The 26,609-nt window shown below is 36.0% G+C and overlaps 1 protein-coding gene across 6 annotated transcripts; it reads right to left on the bottom strand.

The window, feature by feature from the left end:
* Positions 1-4,106: 4,106 nt before the first annotated feature.
* LOC125072056 (eukaryotic translation initiation factor 4E transporter-like) lies at positions 4,107-26,077 on the bottom strand. 6 transcript variants are annotated; one of them, XM_047682550.1, is made up of 25 exons: positions 25,603-26,077; positions 16,976-17,147; positions 16,585-16,663; positions 16,118-16,343; positions 15,039-15,168; positions 14,618-14,710; positions 14,075-14,140; positions 13,796-13,892; positions 13,123-13,197; positions 12,899-13,009; positions 12,588-12,714; positions 12,147-12,299; positions 11,874-11,983; positions 11,211-11,294; positions 10,693-10,842; positions 10,503-10,584; positions 10,168-10,286; positions 9,927-10,014; positions 9,167-9,193; positions 8,909-9,084; positions 8,594-8,734; positions 8,392-8,475; positions 7,660-7,725; positions 6,948-7,029; positions 4,107-6,836 (listed from the first exon to the last, which is right to left on the bottom strand). In XM_047682550.1, exons 1-25 carry the CDS (start codon positions 25,679-25,681, stop codon positions 6,673-6,675), a joined length of 2,781 nt encoding a protein of 926 aa, XP_047538506.1. In that variant the 5' UTR covers positions 25,682-26,077; the 3' UTR covers positions 4,107-6,672. The 6 variants fall into 6 exon arrangements, with proteins under 6 accessions (XP_047538506.1, XP_047538500.1, XP_047538501.1 ...); XM_047682544.1 differs by lacking the exon at positions 25,603-26,077 and adding an exon at positions 19,535-20,155; XM_047682545.1 differs by lacking the exon at positions 25,603-26,077 and adding an exon at positions 19,535-20,154 and having other exon boundaries at positions 7,660-7,722.
* Positions 26,078-26,609: the final 532 nt, after the last annotated feature.

Raw genomic sequence — 26,609 nt, 5'->3', positions numbered from 1 at the left:
GCTGAACAGTTAAAAGTTACTCTTAGTGTTTGGTGGACTAGAGCCGGTGTCGTTCACTACAGCTTTCTAAAATCTGGCCAAACGATTACGGCAGATATCTCTTGTCAGCAACCGCAAACCATGAAGGAAGAACTAGCTGCTAAACAACCAAGATTGAATTGAATAGCTCTTGGCCACTGCTGCTTCACGACAACACAAGATACAAAAGTTAAATGAGCTACAATTGGAATGTCCGCGACATCCACCGTACTGCCCGGACCTTGATCCAACAGATTACCATTTTTTTCAAACCGCCTCCAAAAAGTATTGATTCACACCCCCATGTTTTTTTTAGTAAAGGGATCAATGAACTACCTATGAGATGGCAAAAGTGCATAGATAACAGCGGTGCATACTTTGATTAATTAAGCATATTTTACAAAAAAAAAACATGACTTACAAACTTACAATACGCCAATTTCATTCGTAAGGACCTAATATTTAATATATAATTCACACGGAAATTAAAACAATATAAAACACATTTGACAAAATTAGTTCACAAACCTTTAAAAAAGGCAGCGCCGTGCGGAGTGTGAGTCGTCATCTACATAGATACGAACGTGGGTATTTACTATATCACGTAAAAAAACCTTGAAAAGGCAAAAAAGACTACGCATATCAAATTATTGAAAATAAAAAATGCAAATTAATAACGTAATATTTAGATTAAGTACTTTGTAAAGAAATATTTTATAACCGTATTTACGTTAATACAAAATTATTAACTAATGTAATTTCAGTAGTTCGGGATGGCAAAATAAAATTATGTTGTACCATGATGTTTCAATCTCTCTCTATATTTTTACAATGCCCACAATCATCAAATTGTTTTCCTTATGACAGCTCAATCACTTTTAAAATAAGAAATAGTGTAAAATGCCAGTATTAAATGTTATAAAATAATATCAACTAAAGTTGTACAAATTATTGATCAATTAATTACAATAATAATTGTAATAATATGTAATAATGTGACATTATTAATGATATTATTAATTATGATATCCTATGACGTAGCACCGTATTGGAGGCTAGGGCTAGTCTCGTAACACTAACTTATTATTAAAGCGTTGTAAACAACACTAGATAAAAAAATAGATTGTTTAATTTTAACCTTCTGTGACAGCCCTACCAGAATCGGTTTAATGATTTTGCACGTTTAAGGTAGAATTAGGCTGTCGTCAGATGATACGGTATCGCGCCGGATTTATTTAAGTTAAATAAAGTTTAATTGTAATTGCGTGATGTTCTCAAGGTCCAATTGCATTCATTTCTTAAAATATTATTAAACTCAATCAACGTTGTTCTAACGAAGTTATTGAAATTCAAATTGACAAATTAAAAGCTAAAAAAAACTTTATTTATACAATAAATTAAATTAGGCACATCGTATATAAATATACCATGTGTGTGCCTATATATATAGTCACATACATATATAAATGTGTCCTATATACCTGAAAATCCCGGGCGTTACGTGTTACGAGGTCCCGGATTCTACCACAAACATAAATGCATAATGCACGTCGGGTCCTTAATAATATTTGAACAGTCATGACGACTTTATTTTTATAATTGCTGCGTAAAATGGATTATGGGCGTGATCGTTTTTAGAATTTAATACCACTAATTTAGATAACTATCTTTTGATTTAAATTCATGTTAATAGCTGTTTGATTAATTTCGCAATTATTGTCCGTTGATGCTATTGAATAAGAAATTATAAATTGGTTTATAACAAAAAAAAACGCGGGAATAAAGCAAAAATTTTTTTTTTGTTCTGTAAGAAATAATAACCATACCTTATAACGCGCCACCAACTTTTAGAACTAAGACGTCATGCTAGTAGTTACCTTAATCACAAGTCAATGAATCTTTCCTAGGGCAAGGTATTCGTTTCTATTATATTATTCCGCGTTTAATTTTAGCTTTATCAATTTAGAAAAAAACATATCGTTTATTCGAAAACTTTAATAAATTAATCTTATTACTTCACAGTTCACACAAGTTTATATAGATGATAAAAAATCGTGCAGCTTGTATTGATTTTCGGGCCGGATATATTATATGAATTTGCTTGTATTGGATTGAAACAACTTTCTATTTCAAATGTTAGAAAAGAATAACTCTTCACTGTGTTTCTTGACGGTTCTTCTCGGTAAAATCTACATTATAAGCCAATGGTAACTTAAAATTTTGTAAAATAACAATTCAAAAGTGCTTGTAAAACTCCTACTCGAGTAAAGTATATTTTGATTTGATTTTCAAACCGGAACCCAATACTAAATATTGCTGTTTGGCGATAGAATATCTGATGAGCGCTATCAGCCGAGTTTGCACAAAGTCCTACCACATAGTCAGGGTAATCATTTGAAAAATCGACGCATCAAACCCATTCTATATTAGCGTTGATGGTATGAAATGAAGAAAATAAAGGTATACCTCTAATTACCGCTAAGCAAAATCAAATGAATATTGGGGCTCTCGAACTGCGTGGATTTACGATGTAGGAAAAAAGATAAACAAACCTTAGACTTATGTATTTCATGCAATTTGCTAATATTCTTTAGTTCAGGAAACGAATTGTGTTTTTGTTTTATTTTTATTGCACTCTTACGAATTTTAATTCAAATTCTTATTTTCAATATAAGCTTTACATTTCCGTTTTGGTAGTCAAGTAGAACTACCACCTGAAGAATCGTTTTTAATCTATACTCGAATAATAATATATAATAAAATAAAACAACTCAAATCACATTGACTTCCACTATATTAATAAACCACTCGATACATATATAACTTATAACTTTAACAGCAAAGTCAGCAAATATCCGTCCTTTGTAGTTTCCTTCTATTTTTCTTTCTCCTCGGTTTCAAAATCCCGCGCTTCTCCGTGCCAGGCAGTACCAGCTCCCTCACCGCGCCACGAGACGGAAGTGGCGGGAGTGCCACAACACGGTGTCGAAACCCAATCAATAATCATACTTCATACATGTTATTTCAATGTACTAAATATTATTATTTCAATTAAAATTATACAAGTATATTTAAAAAATCATGACACTAATATTATAAATGCGAAAGTAACTCTGTCTGTGTTGCGCTTCCACCGCCGAAACACTGTACGAAAATATAATTGAATTGAATATGAAGAAAGCTTGTATCCCAAAGAAGGATATAGGCTACTTTTTATACCTAGCAACTGTCGACTAATCCTTAAAAAGCGAGCGAAGTCGGGGACAACTAGTTTTCTTATAATTTAGGAGCAGGCATTTTCTGACATCTATAAAATAAAGTCTGAGTAATTTATATTAATTATGGACAATTAAACATTAATGTGGAATTATTTCGAATATAAGATTATGATGCAGACATTGATAGTGATACCGATATCGTACGGCAACAGAAAGTGTCTAAGCCTCTTGCTAATTTTATAACTAAATTAAATCATTCCGAATTTGCATATCGATCTAGAATAATCAGTCTTTGGTTAGTGATAGATAACACTTATCCTTGATTATGAAATGCAAATTAAAGATAGACAAGTTGTTACTGATAATCGAAGATAGCGATCTATCCGTAAACTTAGATAGTGTAATTTCAGTAGTTCGGGATGGCAAAATAAAATTATGTTGTACCATGATTTTTCAATCTCTCTCTATATTTTTTTATTATCCCCCAATCATCCAATTGTTTTCCTTATGACAGCTCAATCACTTTTAAAATAAGAAATAGTGTTACATGCCAGTATTAAATGTTATAAAATAATATCAACTAAAGTTGTACAAATTATTGATCAATTAATTACAATAATAATTGTAATAATATGTAATAATAATAATAATGTGACATTATTAATGATATTATTAATTATGATATCCTATGACGTAGCACCGTATTGGAGGCTAGGGCTAGTCTCGTAACAATAGGTTATTGAAAACGCCCGTTAAAGGATATCTCGGTCCGGGATCGCGATACGTTTGTTTATCCAACGACTAAAAATCAAGCAAAAAAAAAAGTGTAGTGTTCATCGGTTAGCACAAACTAAAAATAAAACACCAAAAAACTTTCAAATTTTCTTTAATCAATAATTTAAAGCTGACAGGAGACATTTTCTTTTGTAATACGTCAGCGCATTACCGCAGTGTGCGCCCAAAACATAATACAGGTCGCGTTCCGAAAAACAGAAATTTCACCACTATGTCCTCTAAATTAGAACCGAATCCAGCGCGGCATCTCATGCGCGCGCCTCCATATAAACATCACATATCAAATCGTTAGACATGATTGCCGCTCGGCCTATCAGATCCTTCCAATAAAACGTCAAAAAAAACCTACGCTTCCATTTCGTTACTTAAAAGAGTCGATTGTTCAAATAAAGGCATCAGGCGAAGGGTACGGTCGGTCGATATCGTTCCAAACTCATGAGCTGATTTTCTTTTTAAATATTGGACGGCAGAAATCTACTCTATTGTCCGTAGTGTATATTGAAATAAATTGACAAAACTCAGCTCATGTCTCGATGGGAAGAGGGTCGTCGATTGAATCGGGATATCGAAATATATTTAAAAAAAAAAACATGGGAACATCTAACACAAATGCGTTTCACTTGTGCGAATTCCAAAAAATACTTAACAAATTCGCGATCGTAAACTTCGGAGATCAGCCGAGAACATCCATCTCACAATGTATAATTGAAAATGACAATATCTACAATATCTAACGTAAAACTTCCTCCTCGCGAAAATGACGTAGTAACAAAAATGCGTCACAAACACAAAGGTCAGACGTACACGCATACGTACACGTAGCCTCGCACGCACACACGCACGCACGCACGCACACACTCAACGTCCTCAGCAACCTCGTCGTGTTTGTATGTCTCAGTCGTAGACCAGAGGGTGGATCGTGTCTCGACCCCCTGCACAGTCAAGTCCGGTAGGGAGCTGATACAGGGTCGAACGTAAATCACGACAGCCGAATCGAAAAGACAAAAATCTAAACTACTTTTTTTATCGACTAAAACTTATTACACCAAACTTTGATCCCTGCACGCAGCTACAACCTTTAGTTTATCGATATAACATCACCCTTAGACAGAATACAATATTATATAATGTGTAAATTTCACAATCGCCTGGAAAATTGTTCATTTTTTATTTACACAGTACTGAAGCAAAGGGTTTATTTATTTATTCAATCGACGATGTTTTCATTTTCAAAAATACTATATTTGTAAAACCCCAGGCTACAACACTATGTTTACACTCGACGTTATATGTTTTAAATGCGTATTTATTGCTTCAACATTGTAAACTTCATCACAATGGTATCACAAATTTATCAATTCGTGTTGAACTCTTTGTTGCATAATAACACTGGTTTTGTTTATATATACAAACTATATATCAAATGCTTGCGTTCCTAGTTACTTATGTTTACATTTATTAAATTTTATTATGAAAAAAAAAACTTATACAGAGAAATAAATAAATAAAATGGCAGTGTATGGATTCAACGTCTACTATTCTAGCCTCATCGGGTAGAGCAAAATAATATTTAACTTTTATTAATGAAATTAAACGACAAACGCTACGAAGGATTATCGTATTGCATCTGTTCTTCTTTTGGGAGCATTAGGATGTAATGTACATTAATTTCGGTAGATATTAGTTTTAAAAAAAAAGTCAATAAAATATTCGTTTTTTTGCTTTAAACAGGGATATCTAATAAATATTAAAAAAAAAGTATACGCAGTATTTTATATATATTTGTAGAGCCTCGATCATAAACATTTGGGCGTCATTGCGAGACATACCCCACAGTCAATTTTTTGTCTTCCTGCTGTGAAAACCTTGAGATCGCACGTGACGTCATTTACAAAATAAGGATAGAAAAACAGTTCCATTTAATGCGTCATTTTACTGGGACTTTTCGATTGGTATTGTTAAAACTATAATCAAAATGAAACAATTTTTTCACAAGACGAACGTTCATCTCGAATATGTGTAATGAAATATTCTGCTCAACTAAACTAAATCAAGCGATAATTTCTGCTGTACAAGATTTTCACTGCAACAATGACTTTAACATATTGAGACTAGACTTTGAGAGAGAACTTTATTAGATGTATGTATACAATGACAATAAAAACTTATGCATGTATTTAGATTTAGCTCTTTGCAACTCACGAGTTGTTTAATTGATATTCACAGACATTGTATATTAACATTATTGTATGTGTTTTTGTAGGATAAGGCTAATATTAATAAGTTACAAAATAAATTTTAAACGGAAGAACTCACGTAGGATTTTATAGCGATTATTACGTCTCTTGTATTCAAAGTTTACATTTAAACAATGTTATATAACCATCGATTTCGTCATTTCCTCGGCAAACCCTCGACAATTGTCGGTTTAAGACCGTATGTTTTTAAACGAGATAATAAACCGCTAGAAACTTATAATCATCGTAAACGAAACCACGTCTCTCGTCTACACTTTTCAATTTACACCGACACGTCGGGATGTTGTCGGCGCCGTTCGGGAAGTATTACATATTGACCAAAAAAAAATTTCGAATATCTACAAAATTAGCCCTGAGGCCGGCCTGTCTGGGGGGGGGGGGGCTCAGTTGCGCACGGGCGGCGCGGGCGAGTGGTGGTGCCGCTCGAGGTCCTCCAGCGACAGCGCGTTGGGCACGTGCACGGACGGCAGCTTGCCGGCCGACGCGCGCGCCAGCAGCTCGGGGGAGAACCAGCGCGCCAGCTGGTTGTCGCCGCTGCCGCTCATCTCTGGAACACGAACGTTCGAATTCATATATTGGTATACAGACCTCGAAATTATAATTCGTTTAAAATATTTTGAACAAAGAACAAAGCGTAATCATACAGGAATATACTGACCGTTGAGCGTCCTCTGGTGGGACTGCACGAGCAGCTGGTGCAGGGTGGTGCCACCGCGTGAAACGCCGCCCATACCGTTCAACTGTAACACACGTACGACGATCAGTACGCTACGCACTATACTAAATTCCAATGGCACTAGGAGTAAAGCTTACTTCAGACCTTGACCAATTATGTTAAATATCTGCAAGGTTAAAGTTTGTTTAAGGCGCCTTATTTTTTGACTGTAAATGATCGGCCGTTAACTGTTCGAGCCCTGTAGTCACGATTCTCAAGGTTACAAAGTCCGTTTCATTTACAATCCTTTTTTAAGACATACTAGATACTCTCTGGAAGAATCCTCTTCGAAGTTGTTTATTTATTTTACTCCTCTTGCCATTAGAATCGGCTTCATCTATCAACACAAACACAGCGCTCTACCAAAATCAAAACAATACTATATTTATTTACAATTTATGAAATCAATAATAACGATTTGGAAATTTGAGAATTAATACACATAACTTCACGAAACGCACGTGTATTTATTTGTATGCGTGAGTAAACTGGTTTTGTATATAATAATTGCTTTATTTGCACACCTTCAAACGTTCTTTCCAGCACGTCCTAAGGATGGCTGGTAGAGAATACTTTTAGGATTAAGCCTGCCTCTTGTACAATTTCATCTTGTTCTGTTGTGCAATAGGAATTGAATTAATATAAAAATACTCACGGAATTCGGTACCTGTTGTCTTTGTTGCTGCTGGTGCGGGAACGCTCGATTCGCATTCGCCATCTGCTAAACCAATGAGAGGTAAGAGAACGAGCTATTGGCTATTGGCTATTGCAAGAACAGGAGGTATAAAGACAAATAAACACCTTTGACATCGAATTGACTCAATATTACCGGTCGAGGTCTTGAATAATATCATTTTACACATAAAAAAATATTATACATATACTAAAATTGGAGTATCTGTTTGTAATATTAAGATAACCGCTTTTTACTTCACTGGCAGATAGCCGGTGTAATAAGGAGTAACTTAGGCTACAATAATAACATTTTTGGTAAATTCAAACGCCCACGAAGGCGTCTATTTTATAAATAAAGGATTCGCGAAAAAGTACGTTTTGTATGCCGGGGTAATTGTTATAGGAACTTTGAAAGTATAATTTAAGAGAACATAGAGGTTAAGTGGGATAGTGTTCTATTATACATAAACATTTATTAATCAAGAACTGTTTTTGGTATATAATATAAAAAACACTCATTAAACCCTCAATTGGTTTTTCTGTTATTAGAAAATATAGTTAAGCAGTTCTAATTATACAACATAATCATTACAACTTTAAAATGTGCATTTCGTTTATTTCCATACATTTTATGACACATGGAGTCTGTTCCGTGTTTGAAATCTGCTATAGAGTGGTGTATAATGTATCAAACATACATAGTTGCACTTACTTGTTGTTGTAAATTGAGATAATGTTGCTGGTAGTCCGGCTGCGCGGGCGCATAGCCCATAGGCGCTGTTCCACTCTGGTTACCCTGTAAGAGGAAAATCAGAACCTCAGTAATTTTAGTCTAATCGCCGACTCAGTGTACGTGAGAACTGTCACGATGTCACAATCGGGTAAGCAAAAAGCGCGCGAGGCGGGTGCGTCACCTTGACGATGGGGCGGCCGTGCGGCTTGGCGAGCGCCTGTGCGTGCGCGTGCGCGTGCGCGTGCGCCAGCCCGGGCGCGCCCGCCGCCCACGACTTGGGGCTGCCCGCCTCCTCCTTCTCCGCCGTCATCTTGCGCAGCACCTGACGCACACACAAACGTTATTACGGTATTTCTTGCGCGTTTCTCAGTATTTGGTTCATCATAGAAGGCGGAGGAAATAATTTTGATATTTCCTTTACACAGCTGCCCTAGAGAAAATGTCACATAACATTAATATTTAGCGGCCATGTGGTACGTGTCCAGACGGTACTCACAGATGTCGGAGTGAAAGAGATGGGTGTAGGTTGTTTCGGCTGCTGTTGTTGCATCTCGTGCCGCCTACGGTAGTTCTCTCTCTGCTCTTCCAGCTTCTTCTTTATGAGCGCGCCCTGCATTATGGACTGCGTGTGTGCGGCTAACTCACGCGGTGACGGTATCCGTGCGGGCACGCCTGTTACAAATGTTTTCACTTTTATTTAAATACATACACACATTCAGGCAAATGTTTTATAATAATAGTGCAAGCTTATCACCTGAGTTATATCTTTCCTCCCCTCCTCCTTTTTTAATAAACAAACAATAATAGCAGTTTTTAAAAGTATTCAAACACATGTTCAATAAATCATCATACATCTTAAAACTACAAGTTTTAATATAGTGGACTGATTGTCGCTGTAAAAAGGTTCGCTGTTAGGCATAAAAAGTATTCGGTTCAGTTTTTCAGTCGTGAAAGAGCAACAGACAGACAAAGTTTCGCATTTATAATAATAGTATGGATTACAATATTTGCATCAAGGGATCGTGAGATAGCAACTGACAGATCTATTTTAAAATTTTAACACATTCAAGGGAAATCAGCACAACACGTGGACGACAATACAAAAAATTTGATCAATCAATAAATCAAAACGAAAAATAAAACAGTGCCATTACTATTTAATAAAATTCACTCTAAATCCATCACGTCTCAGAGAACGTGTCGTATACACACATGGACCATACGTTCCTACCTGGCACGTTGTGTACGGCGAGCGTGTTGGGACTCGCCATGATGGGAGACACGCAAAATGCTGCGTCCGGTACGTAATTAGAATATTATTTCATGGAATAGTCATTATGAGATCAATTCACTATTTTATATTTAGTATATTACTCGATACACAGTGCACAAAGTATTTGGACTTGGAGAGTAAGGTGATTAATTTATTTTTCAGTTAAAACCATCTCAATTCTAAAATAATGATTATTTACGTACATCAAATCGAATCTATCTTTTTATCGGCTCTTACTCACCAGAGTGTGGTAGCGGCGACAGTCTCAACGGCTGGTGATGTGGTGGCGGCACCACCAGGTGCGGCGGCAGCGGGGATCCGCCCATTTGCTGCAATTTATTTATTACGTATAATATGATGTTTGACGTCAAAAATATTCGTTGCGAAATTATATTTATGCAATAAATAATAACTAAGTTTTAAAGTGTTAGAATCTGTTCATAGTCTGTCAAGTATTTAGAGTATGTGTTGGCGGGCTATACTTGTCGTTGTTGATGCGTGCGCAGGATGGTAAGCAAGAGCTCGCGATGGCGACTCTGTAGGCCGGGATTGCCGAGCTGCTGCATTAGATGCTGCACCGTTATCTCGCCAGCTTTCAGACCTGGAAAGAAATCACGTATATATATAGTCAACTTCTAAAATTACATTTTGAACGTAAACTTTGAAAGTAAATTTAAATTAGATATACGTAGTTAAATTGTATAGTATTGTAATAGAAATAAATATACATTTATCGGGAACTAATTGTAGTAAATCGCATGAGGTATGTACAAATATTCCTCTAGCACTTATTCTATGTGTTGCGGGTGTGCGTTACCGTGTATGATGGCCTGCGCCTCGGGCCGCTGCAACAACTCTCGGTCCGCGGTCGGCGCCCACTCGCCCGTCTGCTGCTGACGCTGTGAGTAACACGAGTTTATTCCAACATGACGTAAACATTGTTGTCACTTTGTTATTAACAGTAAATATCTTATTGATATCTTAGTAAATATATTTTTGAATCGTACCTGCTGCACCTGCAGGAGCTTGTATAGGAGCTCCTGAGGAATGTGCGGCGCTTTCTGTTGCTGCTGCTGCTGCTGTTGCTGTTGATGTTGTTGCTGCTGGTGTTGGTGCTGTTGTTGTTGCTGTTGTTGCTCCATACTCTTGCTAAGCATCTGGTAAATACAAATAGTTCCTATGGGTGAAAACCTCGAGTAGAAAAAAATTGGATTGTTATCTATTTTTTATAAAAAAAATTATTGTAAATGTAAGTTTGTTTATATATGTATGTGCAATTGAATATTATGTATCAACATGTATACTTATGTATGGATATATACGATTTTGTTTATTATTACATGTTTACTGCAAAGCATGTCTCTCTTTCGTTACAAATTTCAAACCTTTAAGTTGTCGGGAACAAATCGCTACCAAGCGACCAGAGAGGTTTTTACACAACCGTGTATATAATGATAGGTAGCTCTGTATTTGTATGGTGTGGGGTGTGTGGTGTGTGGTGTGTGACGGGTGGCGAGTGGTGTACCTGCAGCAAGCTCATGGGCTGCGGCGGCGGCTGCGGGCGCGGCGGCTCGGCCGTCACGGCGTGTCCGCCCGACACCTGCGCCAACTGCAACCATGCACGGATCATATCGACCACTTGGGTGCTCCCTACTGCGGCGATATGCGGTGGGGAGGTTACAACAGGCCTGTATGACCTTATTATTCGATGAGCTTTAGCTGGACTATATGATAAATACTCGACACTGACAGTTATTCGCAACATATGAGGTACTCGATTGGTGTCCAAACAAAAAGGTTTATTAGCCAATAATTGATATTATGACAGTCCTTCCCAGCACAGGTGGAACTTAACGAAGGTCACAGGTACGGGTCCAGATAATGACAACTAAGTTTCTTCATCTTAAATTTGTTCGTTTCAAGAGCTGTGAGGCTTAGGCAGATTAGAATAGAACCAATCCATCTCAATCCATAATTAATGCAAGATCAAACTACGGGTATTTTGTTTAAATCAAGCGTATTCATCTCAATCAAACATTCGTATGCCTACTGGGAACCAATACACTTACAAAAGTATTACAACGAAATGTGAGGCAGATAGACCGTAAAGATTGACCTATTTTTTAAGCAATTGACTCAGTGGTCTGAATGTATGGCAAATTATATTGATGAGTAAACAAGTTCTCACGAGTCGCTTGAAGGCGGACAGGTCGTGGTCGTGCACGGCGGCGGGCTGCGGCCTGAGGCGGGACTCCAACTCCTCCAGGCTGTGGATCTTACCGCCCCCTGAGTTTAGTTCTGAAATCAATAATTGCAGATTATACATCAATCTAGAAAAACGTGAATTAAAATCGAATAAATCAATAATTTTAAAATTTATTATATTAAATAAACTAATATTTTTTTAAACTAATAATGCCCAGTGTATCTTCTCTTTATTTTTTCTCAAAACAGTTCATACCGGCTCTCTGTTCAGTATCCGCACTGGCCCGCCTCAGCATATCGAGTAGCGAGGGCGCAGGCGCGTTAGGGGGGTTCCCGCGGGCGCCCACAGGGGGATACGCGGGCTGCGGCTCCGGCACGGGAGGCTGCTCGTGGGTTGAACTGTCGAGATCTGTTATATAAAAACAAACATGTTCAACGTGTTACTTATTTATTTTAAAACTTATGATAAATGGTCATTGCCATAGACACTGCCAATAGCCAATTATAGAGACCACCTCTTACACTATCAATGCGCCTCCAATGAATGTAACTAGATGTTACATATCACTTGAGCCCAACCCGCATTATTATAGCGTGGTGTTTCCAAAAACCTTCTCAACCGGAGAGGAGGTTGTCACTTTGAATATTTAGTATGTATACAGCTCGGTGCCAGCCTAGGGGCGCGGCGGGTACCGACCGTCCACCATGTTGTGCATGAGGCGCTCGTAGTGGCGGTCGGCGGCCAGCGCGGGCGGGCTGTCGCGGCGGAACCAGCGGCTGAAGCGGCTGCCCTCCGTCTCGCTGCCGCCGTTCTGGGGACAATTCTACAACGATTATTGCTAAGATACCGATGTTATTTGTGCAGCACTTCCTTATTGATTGGCTTGCTTGAACAACATTTCATTACTGTCTTGTATATATTAAAGACATTTTTTAAAAATTACCAGCCGAGGTTCCAAGTGTTCTTTATTGAAAAAAATATGGCATTATTGCAGATTATTAACTCACGGTAAGTACTTCCGGTATAGAATCGAACTTGAGGAACTCATCGAGGTTGAATTCAGGCTGATCGGGCTGCGTCTGGTCTTCACTCTTGCTCTCAACGCCGGAGTCCTTATCCTGAAAAGAAACATTATATATACAGAACTAAATTAAAATTCTGTTTTTATTAAATTTTAAAATTAATTGATCATTAAATAATCTTTACTTAGTTATGTAATGAAAATACTAACATTGCTGTTGTTAAGCGTCTGCGCCGCTTCGAGTGGCGGCGTAGAGGGTTCCGCACGTGAACCGCCCGACCACTTCTGTGAAAAACAAAATAGGTTAAAAATATTAATTCTATAACTTTAAATAAACAATCTAAGCAAATAATATTAGCTCGATGTGATCGAGTTGTCAAAAATAATTCCACATTTGGATGGCTAAGACAAAGCTTTGCTCACTGCAATATCTAGACTAGATACTTCTTTCGTATAGTCTTGTAACAACCATTTGATACTTCTATACTATTTAGTGTTAGAATTACTTATTTAAAAAAAAATAATATTTTGAACAAATTTCCTTTATAACCTTATCCTTTTTTCTATGTAATAGGTAAGCGGACAGGCAAATGAACCACCTGATGTTAAGTGGTCACCACCGCCCATAGACATCGGCGCTGTTAGAAATATTAACCATTCCTTACTTCGCCAATGCGCCGCCAACCTTAGGAACTAAGATGTTATGTCCCTTGTGCCTGTAGTTAAACTGGCTCATTCGACCTTCAAGCCGGAACACAACAATACAAAATATTGTTTAGTGGCAGAATATCTGATAAGTGGGTGGTACCTACCAAGTCCTATATATAAGTATCCTTTTCATTCCTTTAATTTTCCTATATAAAAAGAAAATTCGAGAATATACCTCATTCTCCTTGTTGTTCGAACCGTTCTTCTTGATGGGCTCGTCGAAGCCACGCAACTCTATCGTTTCCAGCTGAGACGTCGGTCCTCCACTAAACCTGTGATACAATTTACATTTTAATCATTTACCGCCACTCCAAATTCATTGTTTCCATAATTTGTCACAAATGCATATAACAAATTATAGTGATATTACCATTGATTTATTTAAGAGATCATATTGTAATATATCTATGTATAAAATTGAACTCATTGCCTGTGTTCAAAAGGAATATCATACCATTCTGGTTCATCTTCCTTCTCAAACCGTCGTTGAGAGAAGCGACCACCTCTACGATTGTCCTCTCTGTAACGATAAATGATTTATATTATTATATATGTACATCAATTTCGAAAAGACCGATTCTACTTTTGTTTTATCGAATGCTGTGTATCGAGTGTGTATATAACTTTATTAATACATATGTATTTGTGAATTGATTTTCTTGGAAACAAATAACAATAACTACTGCAAAGGCATGAAAAACTGTAGAGTAAAGAGTCGCACCAAGCAATTTAAAAAAAAAAATCATACAATTTTTAACAAAAAGTTCATACTACTTCCTTTGATAGTGATATATTAATCTTGTATTTTGGACATTATTTTCCAGAATTAAAAACAAATAAATACTATGTAGAAAATGTAAGGTTTTTTCCGTTTTCCAAAAGTTATATCTTTTAAAAAACACCAACAATAATATACTATAGATGCATACTATGGTGTAATTGAACATACTTGTTAAGCGACGACTATTTATTTAAAAAAATAAACAATTATACGAACCTATCTCGTTGTTTTTCGTTGTTGAATCGATCGTCCCTTTCCCTCTTGATGTCAGAGGAGTAGGAGTCTCGGTTGAACGAGCGTCGGTCATACCTTGGAACGGAAACATCAGTCTATTATTAACTAGATGGATTTGTTGATTACATTACATTTCAACGATGCAATGACATGAGACTTATTGGATCGTTATCTAGTACATATGACAATGAAATTATACATGGAATTACTTATGACTATATTCAGTAGTCGTTTAGTCAAACACAGAGTAATTACACCCTTGCTGACTTTCATGATATTTTTAACATAATTTTAAAATATTATTTAACTGACATAGCTCTGCCCTGCCGGTTCTTCTAGGTAGAATCTACACTGAACCGGCGGTACTGTAACTTCCAATAAAGTTCTTATGTCAATAAGGTACCGCTGGTCGCCGTTGGCGCGGCGCTCGGGCGGCGGGCGGTAGGGCTCGGCGCGCGGCGGCTCGCCCTCCTCCCACGCGGCGCTGGGCACGTCGCGCACCATGATGCGCCCCGAGCCGATGCGCCGCCCCGCTGGAACACCGCGCAATGCAGCCACTTGTAACTACTCATTCTAATCACTAATCACTAATCCGGGCTGGTGGGTAGCGAGGATTATAAGGATATTTATATATATATATATATATATTATATTCTTGTTCATATGACCGTTATGTGAACTCCATAGTTCTTTGACTAGAGAAGTAGAGAATCTTAGTTCCCAATGTTGGTGACGCATTGGCGAAATAAGCGCCAATGTTGAGGACCACTTACCAAAAGATGACTCATTTACAAGTCTACCAACCTATTTTCCTACTTTTTATATATATTAAATAATCTAATATCTTACAGATATCATAAAAAAGCAAACATTGGTAAACGATATATAAAAAAAGATACAAAAAACATAAATGTCGGCAGAAACATACAACGTAGTGCTATACCTTAACACACACGTCACCTTAATACCCCGATACTGTAGGCCTATGTTTAACAATCAAAAACATATTGAACGTTGTTGATTTTTTTTTTTTAATAACGCAAAACACAGGCCTTTAATACGTGAGTCGATAAAAGAGACTTGAGACTTTGATTAATCTATGATATTCATTATGGATTTGCGAAAATTTTGCGTTTTGAAGGTCAACGAGATTGTTATCTGTGTATTGGAAGTTAAATTGAAGAGCATATAAGTAGTTAAATGGAACATGGTAGCTTTATTTTAAATAGTTTGTTAAATGACGATTCAAAAGTGCTTGTAAAAGCCTAATTGAATAAAGTATATTTTTATTTGTAAATAGTATTCTATTTATGAATTGTTTTATTATAAATAAAGATATATTAGTCAAGAACCGTCTGTAGCGCACAATATAGCTGAGCTATTAGCGGATGGCATGGAAGATCGTACATCTATTCCTTCTTCGATCGGGATGGATTACATATAGAAACTCTTCCTTATAGAGAGAGAGAGAGGAGCGCTCACCCTGCTCCGTCTTGGGCGGCAGCGGCTGCGCGGCGGCGCCGAGCGGCGAGTCGGGGCGCGTGCGCGCGAGGTGCGGCGGCGGCGCGGCGGCGGCGGGCGCGCCGCAGCCCGACGTGAACGAGCGCCGCTGCGGCGACAGCACGATGCCGCTGCTCGGCTCGCTCTCCTTGCGCACGCGCTCGCGCGGGTCGGCCGAGCGCCGCTCGCGGTCGCGCCCGTACGCGCCCTGCCGGCACACAACGCGCGTCACCATCGCACTCGTCGCCTCGACCCCAGACCGGCTGGCAGGCCGTTATGAGTCTGTTGTTTCTATCGCGTAATTACGGACACGAGGGACATGACACCTTGGACCATAATCGCCGGCCCAGTTTATACTTCTGGCAGTTTACCCTGGCTCGCTGAGCGAGGGTGACTGCTTATCATCAGGCGGCGATTTTTTAGTTTGCCAAATAAAACAAGATATTTACTTTATGATTCTCCGTCGGTGCATCTCCTCTTCCCCCTTTATCTTCCTCATTCGGTGAATCGGAACGTCTTTTTAGAACGCTGAAAATACACAAAACAATTGAATTAATCATTTATAAGAAATATAATTTTAATTATAACAAATTAATTATATAAGTATAAATATACCCATAATTGGATGACTTATGAAAAAGGGGGAAAGTGGAAAAGTGGGGTACTTGCATGTTTTTACTATATTGCTATCCTTCTATAGAATTAACTGTAAAACATTTTCTAATTATTATTAAGATCGAGCATATAGGAAATACCTAAAAAAACAGAGTATACTTAAAAAAATACGTATACCATAAAAATATATTTAACAAAATATGGTTACATATGTCTCAAACTCACAGGGCAAGTGTCTCGTTGCCCGCGAACGCGTTCTCGAGCCCGCGCCTGACGAGCGGCGAGTTGCGCAGGCGCATGAGCTCATCTCGAGTGTAAGTGAGCAGGCGACGTGCGGGACCGACCGCCAGCACCGCGGGGTCGCCGCCGCCCCCCGAAGCCCCGCTATCCTCATGACCTGAAAAAAATAATTTCCATATAGGTACATCATTTTAGATTATAAATAAAAAAAAAGATTACCTCAAAGTAAATCAGAAGCATTAGACTTAGTTTTTGATTGTCAAAGTAAACACTGCCCAGCGGTTCGGAAAAGAGCCGACGGATGAAACTCAACGGATTTATTATGTCAATTTGTGATTGTTGACATAATATATGTATATATTAAACGAAGAGTTTTACTATTACTAAATCCGGAACATATTACTTATAGTAAGTAGTTACTCATAGTAATTACAAGTCCATACGTTGCACCGTTAGAACAAATAACATTGACAAACAAACATGCAATGAAAAATTATTACGCACACAAACGCACTTCGGCGTACAGTTTCATCATAATTGGATGAATGATTTTGAAACAGACAGAGGACCAACATCCAAACATAATTTTTTATTTTATATAAAATAATGAAACCTATAATTTATTATAAAATATAGATACTCATAAAAAATAACCCTTTCAAGAGCATCTAACAATCTCAGTTGAAATAAAAATAAAAATTCGTTTGACTGTCTGTTTATGGAATTGAGATACTATACAGTTGGTGGTAGGTAGGTCTTTGTGAAAGCTCATCTGGTTAGTACCACCCACTCATGATACATTTACCGCCAAACAGAATTACTTAGTATCGTTGTATGCCAGTTTGAAGTGTGAGTGAGCCAGTGTAAACAGTCTCAAGGGACCTAACATTGCATGGGGAGTGGTGAACACTTGGTAGCCCATTTTTACCATACCGTCTATCTGACAAAAAAATATATACCGTTTGTAGCAGCCGCTTGGAGAAGTTAGTAATTAATTACTTAGATTTTAAACGAAACATTTCAATCGTGCTACGAATATTTACGATTAGTTTATAACGTAAACGATCCGTAAATATATACAAACACGTGACATAACAATAAATTTGTAAATGGGAACAGTCTTCCTTGTAACATCAATTTAATTTTGTATAGATACATATGTTTATTTTTCGGATACATTGCATGTATTGATATACTTTTCTACCATTCCTTACATCGCCAATACACCAACAACTAACTAACTAAGATGTTATGTCCCCCTCGTGTTACTTGTGTGTATGTGTTAAAGTTAATTTAGTGAACATGTCAATCTTAACCAAAATTTCCGGGTACAAAGCCGGTTTAACAAATTTTCATGTTATAAATTCGTGTTGATACTTCATCTTGTGCTCCGCGTGTATATAATACCTTATGTCTTATTAAAACTATAAATATACAATATGTTAATTAGAATAAAAGAAATAGTCGAAACGTTATAACATAACGGGACGGCGCGAAACAGCAACCGAAAACGGGACATCCAGTCGAGAAGAGAAATTTATATGTGAATTGTATTTCTTTCCGAGTTACCTGCTATATTAAATAAACAATTCGTTTTGCTTGTATTGTCTACGAGGTGTAATTCAGACGCTATCATAGGCTCGATACTTACGGCTAGTAAGGCAAATATATAAAAATAAGAGTTTCAATAAAAAAAATGACAAGATAATTCTTAATTAAGCTGTTTGTACTAATAAACATTTGGGTACGACGATATTAACGCCACCGCAGCAAAAAAAAAACTGCGAATACGCCAATATCAGTTAGGTTAGATAAGGTTTTATTTATTTATAAAATAAAAAAACATATCCTTACCAAACCGCATTCGCCGATTTTTTTTTTGTATTAGTAAAATTATTTAAACATCAAATTATCAGCAAAATCAATGTATCATTTACTGGGGCAATATATTCAATTATTATATAATAAAACTACAAAGTAATCTATGCATTTACCAACACATATACATACATATATATTTATACATCTGATGAGGAAGAAGGAAACTAAATTGAATCAAAATATTATACTTTATTAAAGCAGACTCATTCAAGAACTTTGAATTATTTTACAACATTACATTTTTTATATTAAGCCACCACCACTACCACCGGTTAGGAGTGTTAATTCTGGCGAGGAGAATCGGCAAGTAACCCAGTATATATGTATGTATTAAAACATTAATATAGACAAGGGGGAGGCACATTATAAGACTAAAATAATATATACTTTAATTAATTTAAGCGTAAGTATATTTTTCATACTTTTTTCCAATTTAATATTTTAGTTAAGTATCATAACTGTGCAATTTACTCTAATCGTAGTATGACTGACTTTAAATTGCAATTGCTATGTATTTCTAATAAAAAAAAATAAAAAAATGATGACTTATAAAAGTTTAATTTTTTGATTTCAACATGAAACTGATTTTATAGTTAAAGTCGCGTACATTTTGGTTAAATCGAATATATAATCGAATTTAGACGAAACATGCAACGGACTTACGCCACGAAACGCGTTTCACCCTCTTCGACGGAGGACCGGCATGAACCTTCGGCGGTAGTTGCATCGGGACCTTCCTCAACGCGCTCTGATACCTCAATAGGAATGCGTGCACGGCACATTTGACCGGCGACGATTTCTCCACCGGCGTCGCAACCGCCATCGCGGCCAACTTCCTCGCACGACGTTTGGACGCACGGCTGCCGGCCCTACGTCTCCTCCTCCGACCCTTCTTGGTCACTTCGCTCATAACCTCCTTGCTCACCATTACGAAAGCGCGGCGAGGCGAGTGACGCGGCACAACAAAATGGCGCTTACAAATACCTAACCTTACGTTTTATGTACACTAAATAAATATTTAAAACCGTAATAAAAATAATTATTAATTATTTAATTATATTAAAAATAACAAAAAAAAAAAACAAAAAGATTAACCTAGATCTTAAGACTAAGTTTGTCAAAGAGACGTAGCGACGCGCGTTTTTTACGTATTAAACAGACAACCGGCGTCTTCAACTACGTAGCAAGATGAATTCGCGATATGATGTTATATTATAGAACACTTATAGCGAAACGATGGGAAAACTCGTGGTTTTCGCAAAACACTATCGCGGGGTCGCGCAGGGAACGGTTACGTCTCAAAGACTGAGGTGAACCGGCGTACGCTTCGTCTTCAAGTAACATGTACTACCCTCATTATTTTTCATTATTTTATCTTTACTGTAATTAATTTAAAAACATACCTTATATTTAAGAAATATTTAATAACAGTATTATTTAAATATATCGTGTCTTCTCCATCGCACGTGGCATTGGCGAAATAATCAGTGCCCTCACGGCAGAAATAATAGCCAATTAAAATAAAAACAAAATATTTAAAAATGGAATACATTTATTTAAAAAATAACGAAAGAAACCTGACCATATTATTGACGTACGTATCATGGACAAAATGGTCCAAATATAATTAGTGATCGAGAGTTGCCTAATTTTTAAACCGCAGTATCTATCGAATCTTATAAAAGTTTATTTCCATTCCTTTTACAAAAACTACCTAAAAAAAAAGACTACGAAAACTTTCGACGTTCATCTGTTCATTTATATAAATCGCACTCGAATTTAAATACTGACATAACAAAAATTACTAACTTTTGGTTATTCACGATATAGGTACTTATAATGTAAATACCATATTTTTGATATTTCTGTAGAATCGGAACTAAAAATCATAACACAAAATTAAAAACACACGTGACTTTAATATTTGTATCTCCCCTTTAATTGTAGTACAGAAAATAAGTATAATTTAATTTAAACCCTTAAAATAAATAAATTTTAGAATTGAGCTATTATTTTATATAAACATTATTTGGTATTACGTATTAACGCCACCGCAGCAAAAATATTTATTTTATATCCAAAAAATAACCTAACATATTTTGGCGCATTCGAAGTTTTTCTTTATGCTGCGTTTGCTTTAATTCCTAAGTACCTAGACATTATTTTTTAAATTTAGAATTCTGCCGATGTTTTACTAACAGTACGATATGTAGATCATACGGTGAAAACAACAATTTACAAGAAGTTTTAATTACCGGTAACAGATATCTTAATAGTAAGGATTCTTTGCATGTCTTCCACGAAAAAAAAGTTTATATTAAAGCGTTAATTGATGTAACATTGTATGCTGTATACTATATTACGATCTTGGGGGGGAGAGACCATTATTATTTACAAGCATTTATATAACTTCAACGATACGTATGTGTGCGTCAAATTGTGTAAATTAATTCTAAGCTAGTTACACACTACAGATTTAGAGGCTTTGTATGCTATTTTGGCGATAGTACAATCCTAACACAAAAACATACATAAAATATAATTTTGTTATTTTTATTAAGGCTTACGAGGTGAATGGTAGAGTAACGTACTAGTATATACCTACACATTCACATAGACTTTGTGTAATGAGTTTAAATTACTCTCTTTTTGTGAATATAAAGCACTAATTTATTTTTACGCTCGGCTATATATATGTTCATGCTGGAAGTGGGGACGACAATAGCCCTTGGGACTAGGATCGATCCTGCGACTTTCTACATCACTAGGCAGCCTTTAGACCATTGCGCCATTGATGCTTATGACCATCGATTCATCAACCATAAGATCTAGGATGTAACTGTTACCTCGTTCATTTACATGCACCTTTACGAATGATTTCAAATTTCAAATATAACATTCAACTATTTTTATAGCTAGTTGAAGTCGCGTACGTTTGGTTCTCCCCTTAAACCGCAATACCGCACAGCGACATAAACAAAGTTTTACTGTTTGACGATGGGATAACTCATTAAGAAATATGGGTATTTCAAAAGACCGTTGCGCAAAAGTAGAAGGCACCGGTTAAATCATAAGCTCTTAACTTAAGGATAAATAAATACTCTGAGCGAGGACAAATGAACCGCCTGGTGGTAAGTGGTCACCACCACCCCTAGACATCAGAGCTGTAAGAAATAATTACCATTCCTTATATGACAACCATATGATGCTATGTCCCTTGTGCCACTAATTACACTGGCTCACGGACCCAACAAACCGGAACACAACAATACTGGGTATTGTTGTTTGATGGTAAAACGTAAATTAGCGGGTGGTACCTAACCAGATTATTAGTATGAATGCAAAGATGCAATTTCGTTCGATAAAAAGTGTCTCACTGCCATAGTTTCGGGTAAACATATTTACATCAAATACGAATCAATTGACAAGTCGCGATGCGTCGTGCGACTTCGAAGATTTTTGCATTGCGGCATCGCGTTGTATTTTGCGTTTCAGCCGAAGTACCTTAACTATGTAATGATCACGTGACTTCCGTAACCCTTCAACAGGGTCCGAAGGGTGAACGAGCCAGTATAACTAGCGACACAAGGGACGTAACATCCTAGATTTCATTGGTGTGATGTAAGCAGCGTCTACGGGCGGTGGTGACCACTTACCTTTAGGTAACACGTTTTCCCGTCCGCGTACCGATTACACGAAATAAAATAACGGAGACATATGAACAATAAAAAAGGTATAGGCACGATATATAATTATATATAACATGTATTTATTTTTATGTACGAGTAAACAGTTCCGTATTATTTATTTTTCTTTTGCACACTTACAAAATACACACACACACACGAAACAATTTTCATATGTTGTAATTTGTTAGGCAACAAACTATTGAACGAAATATAATAAGAATTAATTCAACGTTAATAAGTTAATACTATACGAAAGGTTTAAAGGGTAACCATTGCGCCAAACGAGTGTAAATATAAATTTATTAATATTCAAATAAAAAAAAAAAAAAAATCAAGACCATGACTTCAAAAATATTGCCTTACAAAGTCCTATACTAATTAAATTGATGATGGAACAATTTCGAAACTATAAAGATCGTAACTGAAAAAAAATTGTCACACACATATAAAATATTTTTACATTCAAATTGAGAAGTAGTTTAAACAAATAGCACATATTTAAAAAAAATAGCCATGAACTAAATAATTGAACGATATAAAAAACAAGGTATTCAACGTGACATTTAAGAGTACATCCATATTATGATATTGTGCAGGGGGAAATCTCCCTTGACCTTCAGCCCTGCACCCTACATACGAAACGTCGGGGTTGCTATTGAATTAAACTATACACGCATTGTATTCAAGTTTAAGGGCGCAATACAACGCTAATGTCTATCCAGGGCATCAATGTCTCTAGACTCGTTAATATAAAACGCTGTTATATATTTAAAAAGAAAAAATAAGCCACTATAATAATAATAATATTTTACTCGTGATCGTATCACTGCCACGGCGGCAAGTCTCAAAGTAACGCCATCTGCAGGAGATATAGTCACAAACGCAGGTGCACTTTCATAGTCGGATGGAGAGCCATCCGACGCGATCAGAGATCAACCATTATCTTTTACGTGTACTCCGAAAAACGGGATTATTTTTACACTATCAACTCCCTCATTAATTGATAACTTACTAATTTCTCGACCCGGGATTCAAACCCGTTCACTCAGGATATGCCACCGTATAAGTTAAGCGCTAGATCAAAGGGTCGTCTTAAAAATATATTCGAATTATAGAACGTTTCTGGTAATCATTTGTAACTTCTCATGTATCACAAGATTTTTTTCAATTTCTGAGCTATACATACATTCATAATCTATACAAAAATAAAGAGAAAGTAACTCTGTCTGTCTGTCTGTTGTTCTATAACGGCCAAACCACTGAGCTGAATTTTAAGAAAAGTAATATGAAGTGAGCTTGAACTCCAAGAAAGGACGTAGCCTTTAATACTTAAAACGCGAGCGGAGCCGCGGCCGACAACTAGTCGCTTATACTTTTAGGTTGTTGGCACATTGACGATATAAGGAATGGTTAAAATTTTCTACTGCGACAATGTCCATGTGCTGTGGTGACCACTTATCATCAGGAAGCACATTTGCCGTCTGCCAACAGATTATATATACAAAAAAAAAACAATAACATCTTTTTTTTAAGTCTTGCTAATAAATATTGATTAAATTAATTAACAACTATGAAGTTGCCACACATGCACATATAAATTATTTATATATGGTGATAATTATGATTATGAAGATCCATATAGCTTTTCAATATATAGGATGCAAAATTGTATTTGTTTTGTACTTCTTTCAAGTGATTATGTTAATGATAACACTCCCATTCTTTTCCTGACATGGTGGCTTTTCCCGAGGGAATAGTTGTTTATCTCACTCTGCAGGACATAATATAGTGTACAAATGCACTTTCTCCCTTCTCTTGTAATCCAAAGGGACAACAAATCGGAGAAGAAACTGTTACAAATGTACAAACTCCTGGCTGGTACTTAAAATTTCTTGATTGGAAACCCGGTAACTTTTTATTGGCCTGATTCAGGTTAATAGTCAATTATAATTATTGGTCAATATTATTGTATAAGAAACATGTAATATTACTCAAATTGTGTTAGTTGTGAATGTTGCTAAATGGCAACAGAAATATGAATGAACTATGTGGGGATAGTAATGCTGAAGATATAAGCAGGGCCAGATTGTCCAATAAGCAATGTAGGTTAGCCTGTCTAGTGGTCCCCAAGCATTAATCGTGGACGAAATTTTTAAGACTTATATGACTCTAAAAAATCATAATTATTAATAAAATTGCTTCGTTTATATAATAAAGGGTACGGGGAAAAATTAATCATTAATCTTGATAGCTGTTACTTGCTCCATTACTGTTTCACTCGCAGGGATCGTAATGTGACTTCGAATAGCCAAATCTTTTTCGATAAATTGACTATCTGAGGCAACAAGATTCCTTCAAATCCAACTGGAAGCCAGGTAGAATAATTAGAATCTTCAAACTAACAAATTGTTCAGCATCATAATAATTGTATACAAAAAGACGTTCTATACCACTAGTATAAAAATATGAAAATTTACATTCAATAAAGAAAAGAGATTTTATATGTATTCAAGGAAACAGGCTTAAGTTTATATGCACGATTTGCACTTCTAAACAAAATTAATTGATTGAAATGAAACATACAAACAATTATTTAAGTAATATAAAAAAAACTACTCGACATTAGCTTTCACTATATATTCTGATGACATAGACATATCACATACCTGAATTATAATTATTGTTATTTTAATAGCGATATAATCTTTAATAAATTTAAAATAAAGGTACTGTTATTATCGCAGTGATGTCTCACAGTGACCGTATCATAGTGTCATGCCTTACCGGATAGGAGAAAGGTTTTGGTTTGTTTTGCATTATTCAAAACATTAACATTCATAGGTCAAAAAGAAATGTGTTTATCTATTCTTTGTCTACAAACCAAATGCTAGCAATGGGCCAAATAGGACTCAAAATAGGACACCTAAATTCGAAAGTACATAGCTGCAATTAGAATTTCTAATAAGTTATATGTATTGTTCGGTACAAAAACGCAGGTAGATTTAAAAATATACTTTATAGTGTTATTGGCAATATTTTTACCTGATTGGTTGAAGCCATTCGTCCGGCTATCGTCCGTTGGTTTCTCTTGCAATGAAGACAATAGGTTCACAGCTGACATAGCTTGCAATCGCACACAATTTCTCAGTCTTCGTTCAATATATTAACTCTACTAAAATTCTAAAATAATCTTTACAATATTTACAAAAGTCTTCAGGAAATTATTTTATCAACTAGGTATTGTTTATATCACAGACTTCGTTTTTCACTAAACAATACGGATCAAAACGTCCACGCACGAAAATACTACCAATATTTACAAGACAATATGTATAATATACTTATTTACACATTAAAACTAACGTTTACAAGCTACTTTTAACAAATACTCTCTAGCGGTCACAAGATGTTCATAACTAAAAGAATTTATCAGTTTTCGATGCAAAAATATATAAAACGTCCGCCATATGCCTTTTGAGACCTGTATTATTAGACCTAATTCCAAACACGGCACCTATGTATATATACTTCAGCTGTATCACGATAGTCTTGATTTGTCTGGCTTATATCCAGTTGCCATTATTTTATTTTTTTACGTAAAACGGCATTCTCTTGATAGGTTGACTGTTAAGAATAAAATATATTTTAAAAAAATATACACAACAATTACTATCCTTAATTCAATTTTATTTATTTAATTATAATTAATTCCTTTTAAAAAATATTTTATTGCATACTGTCAATTTTGTTTAAATAAGTATGAAAAGATTTGAAATATTTTGTGAAATGGCACATAATTATAACAGAGTTAAATAGATGTCGGTAATTTTAGTGCTGTTAATTTAATAATATATATATATATATATATTATTAAATTAATAACATTACATAAAGCTACATATCAGGACTTTGAATTTTACGAATAAATATTGTACAATTATGGAGCAACTTTGTAGTGCATTAAATAATATATTATTATATTAAGTGAGTTATACTTATTCTTATTTAAATAAAAAAATGCACGCTTACTTCTTACAAAGCTATTACAA

Source organism: Vanessa atalanta, chromosome 20 (assembly GCF_905147765.1).
Source record: "Vanessa atalanta chromosome 20, ilVanAtal1.2, whole genome shotgun sequence".
Classification (NCBI taxonomy): Eukaryota; Metazoa; Arthropoda; class Insecta; order Lepidoptera; family Nymphalidae; genus Vanessa; species Vanessa atalanta.
The sequence above is the reverse complement of the archived record's forward strand: the minus strand, read 5'-3'. Positions and strand labels throughout refer to the sequence as shown.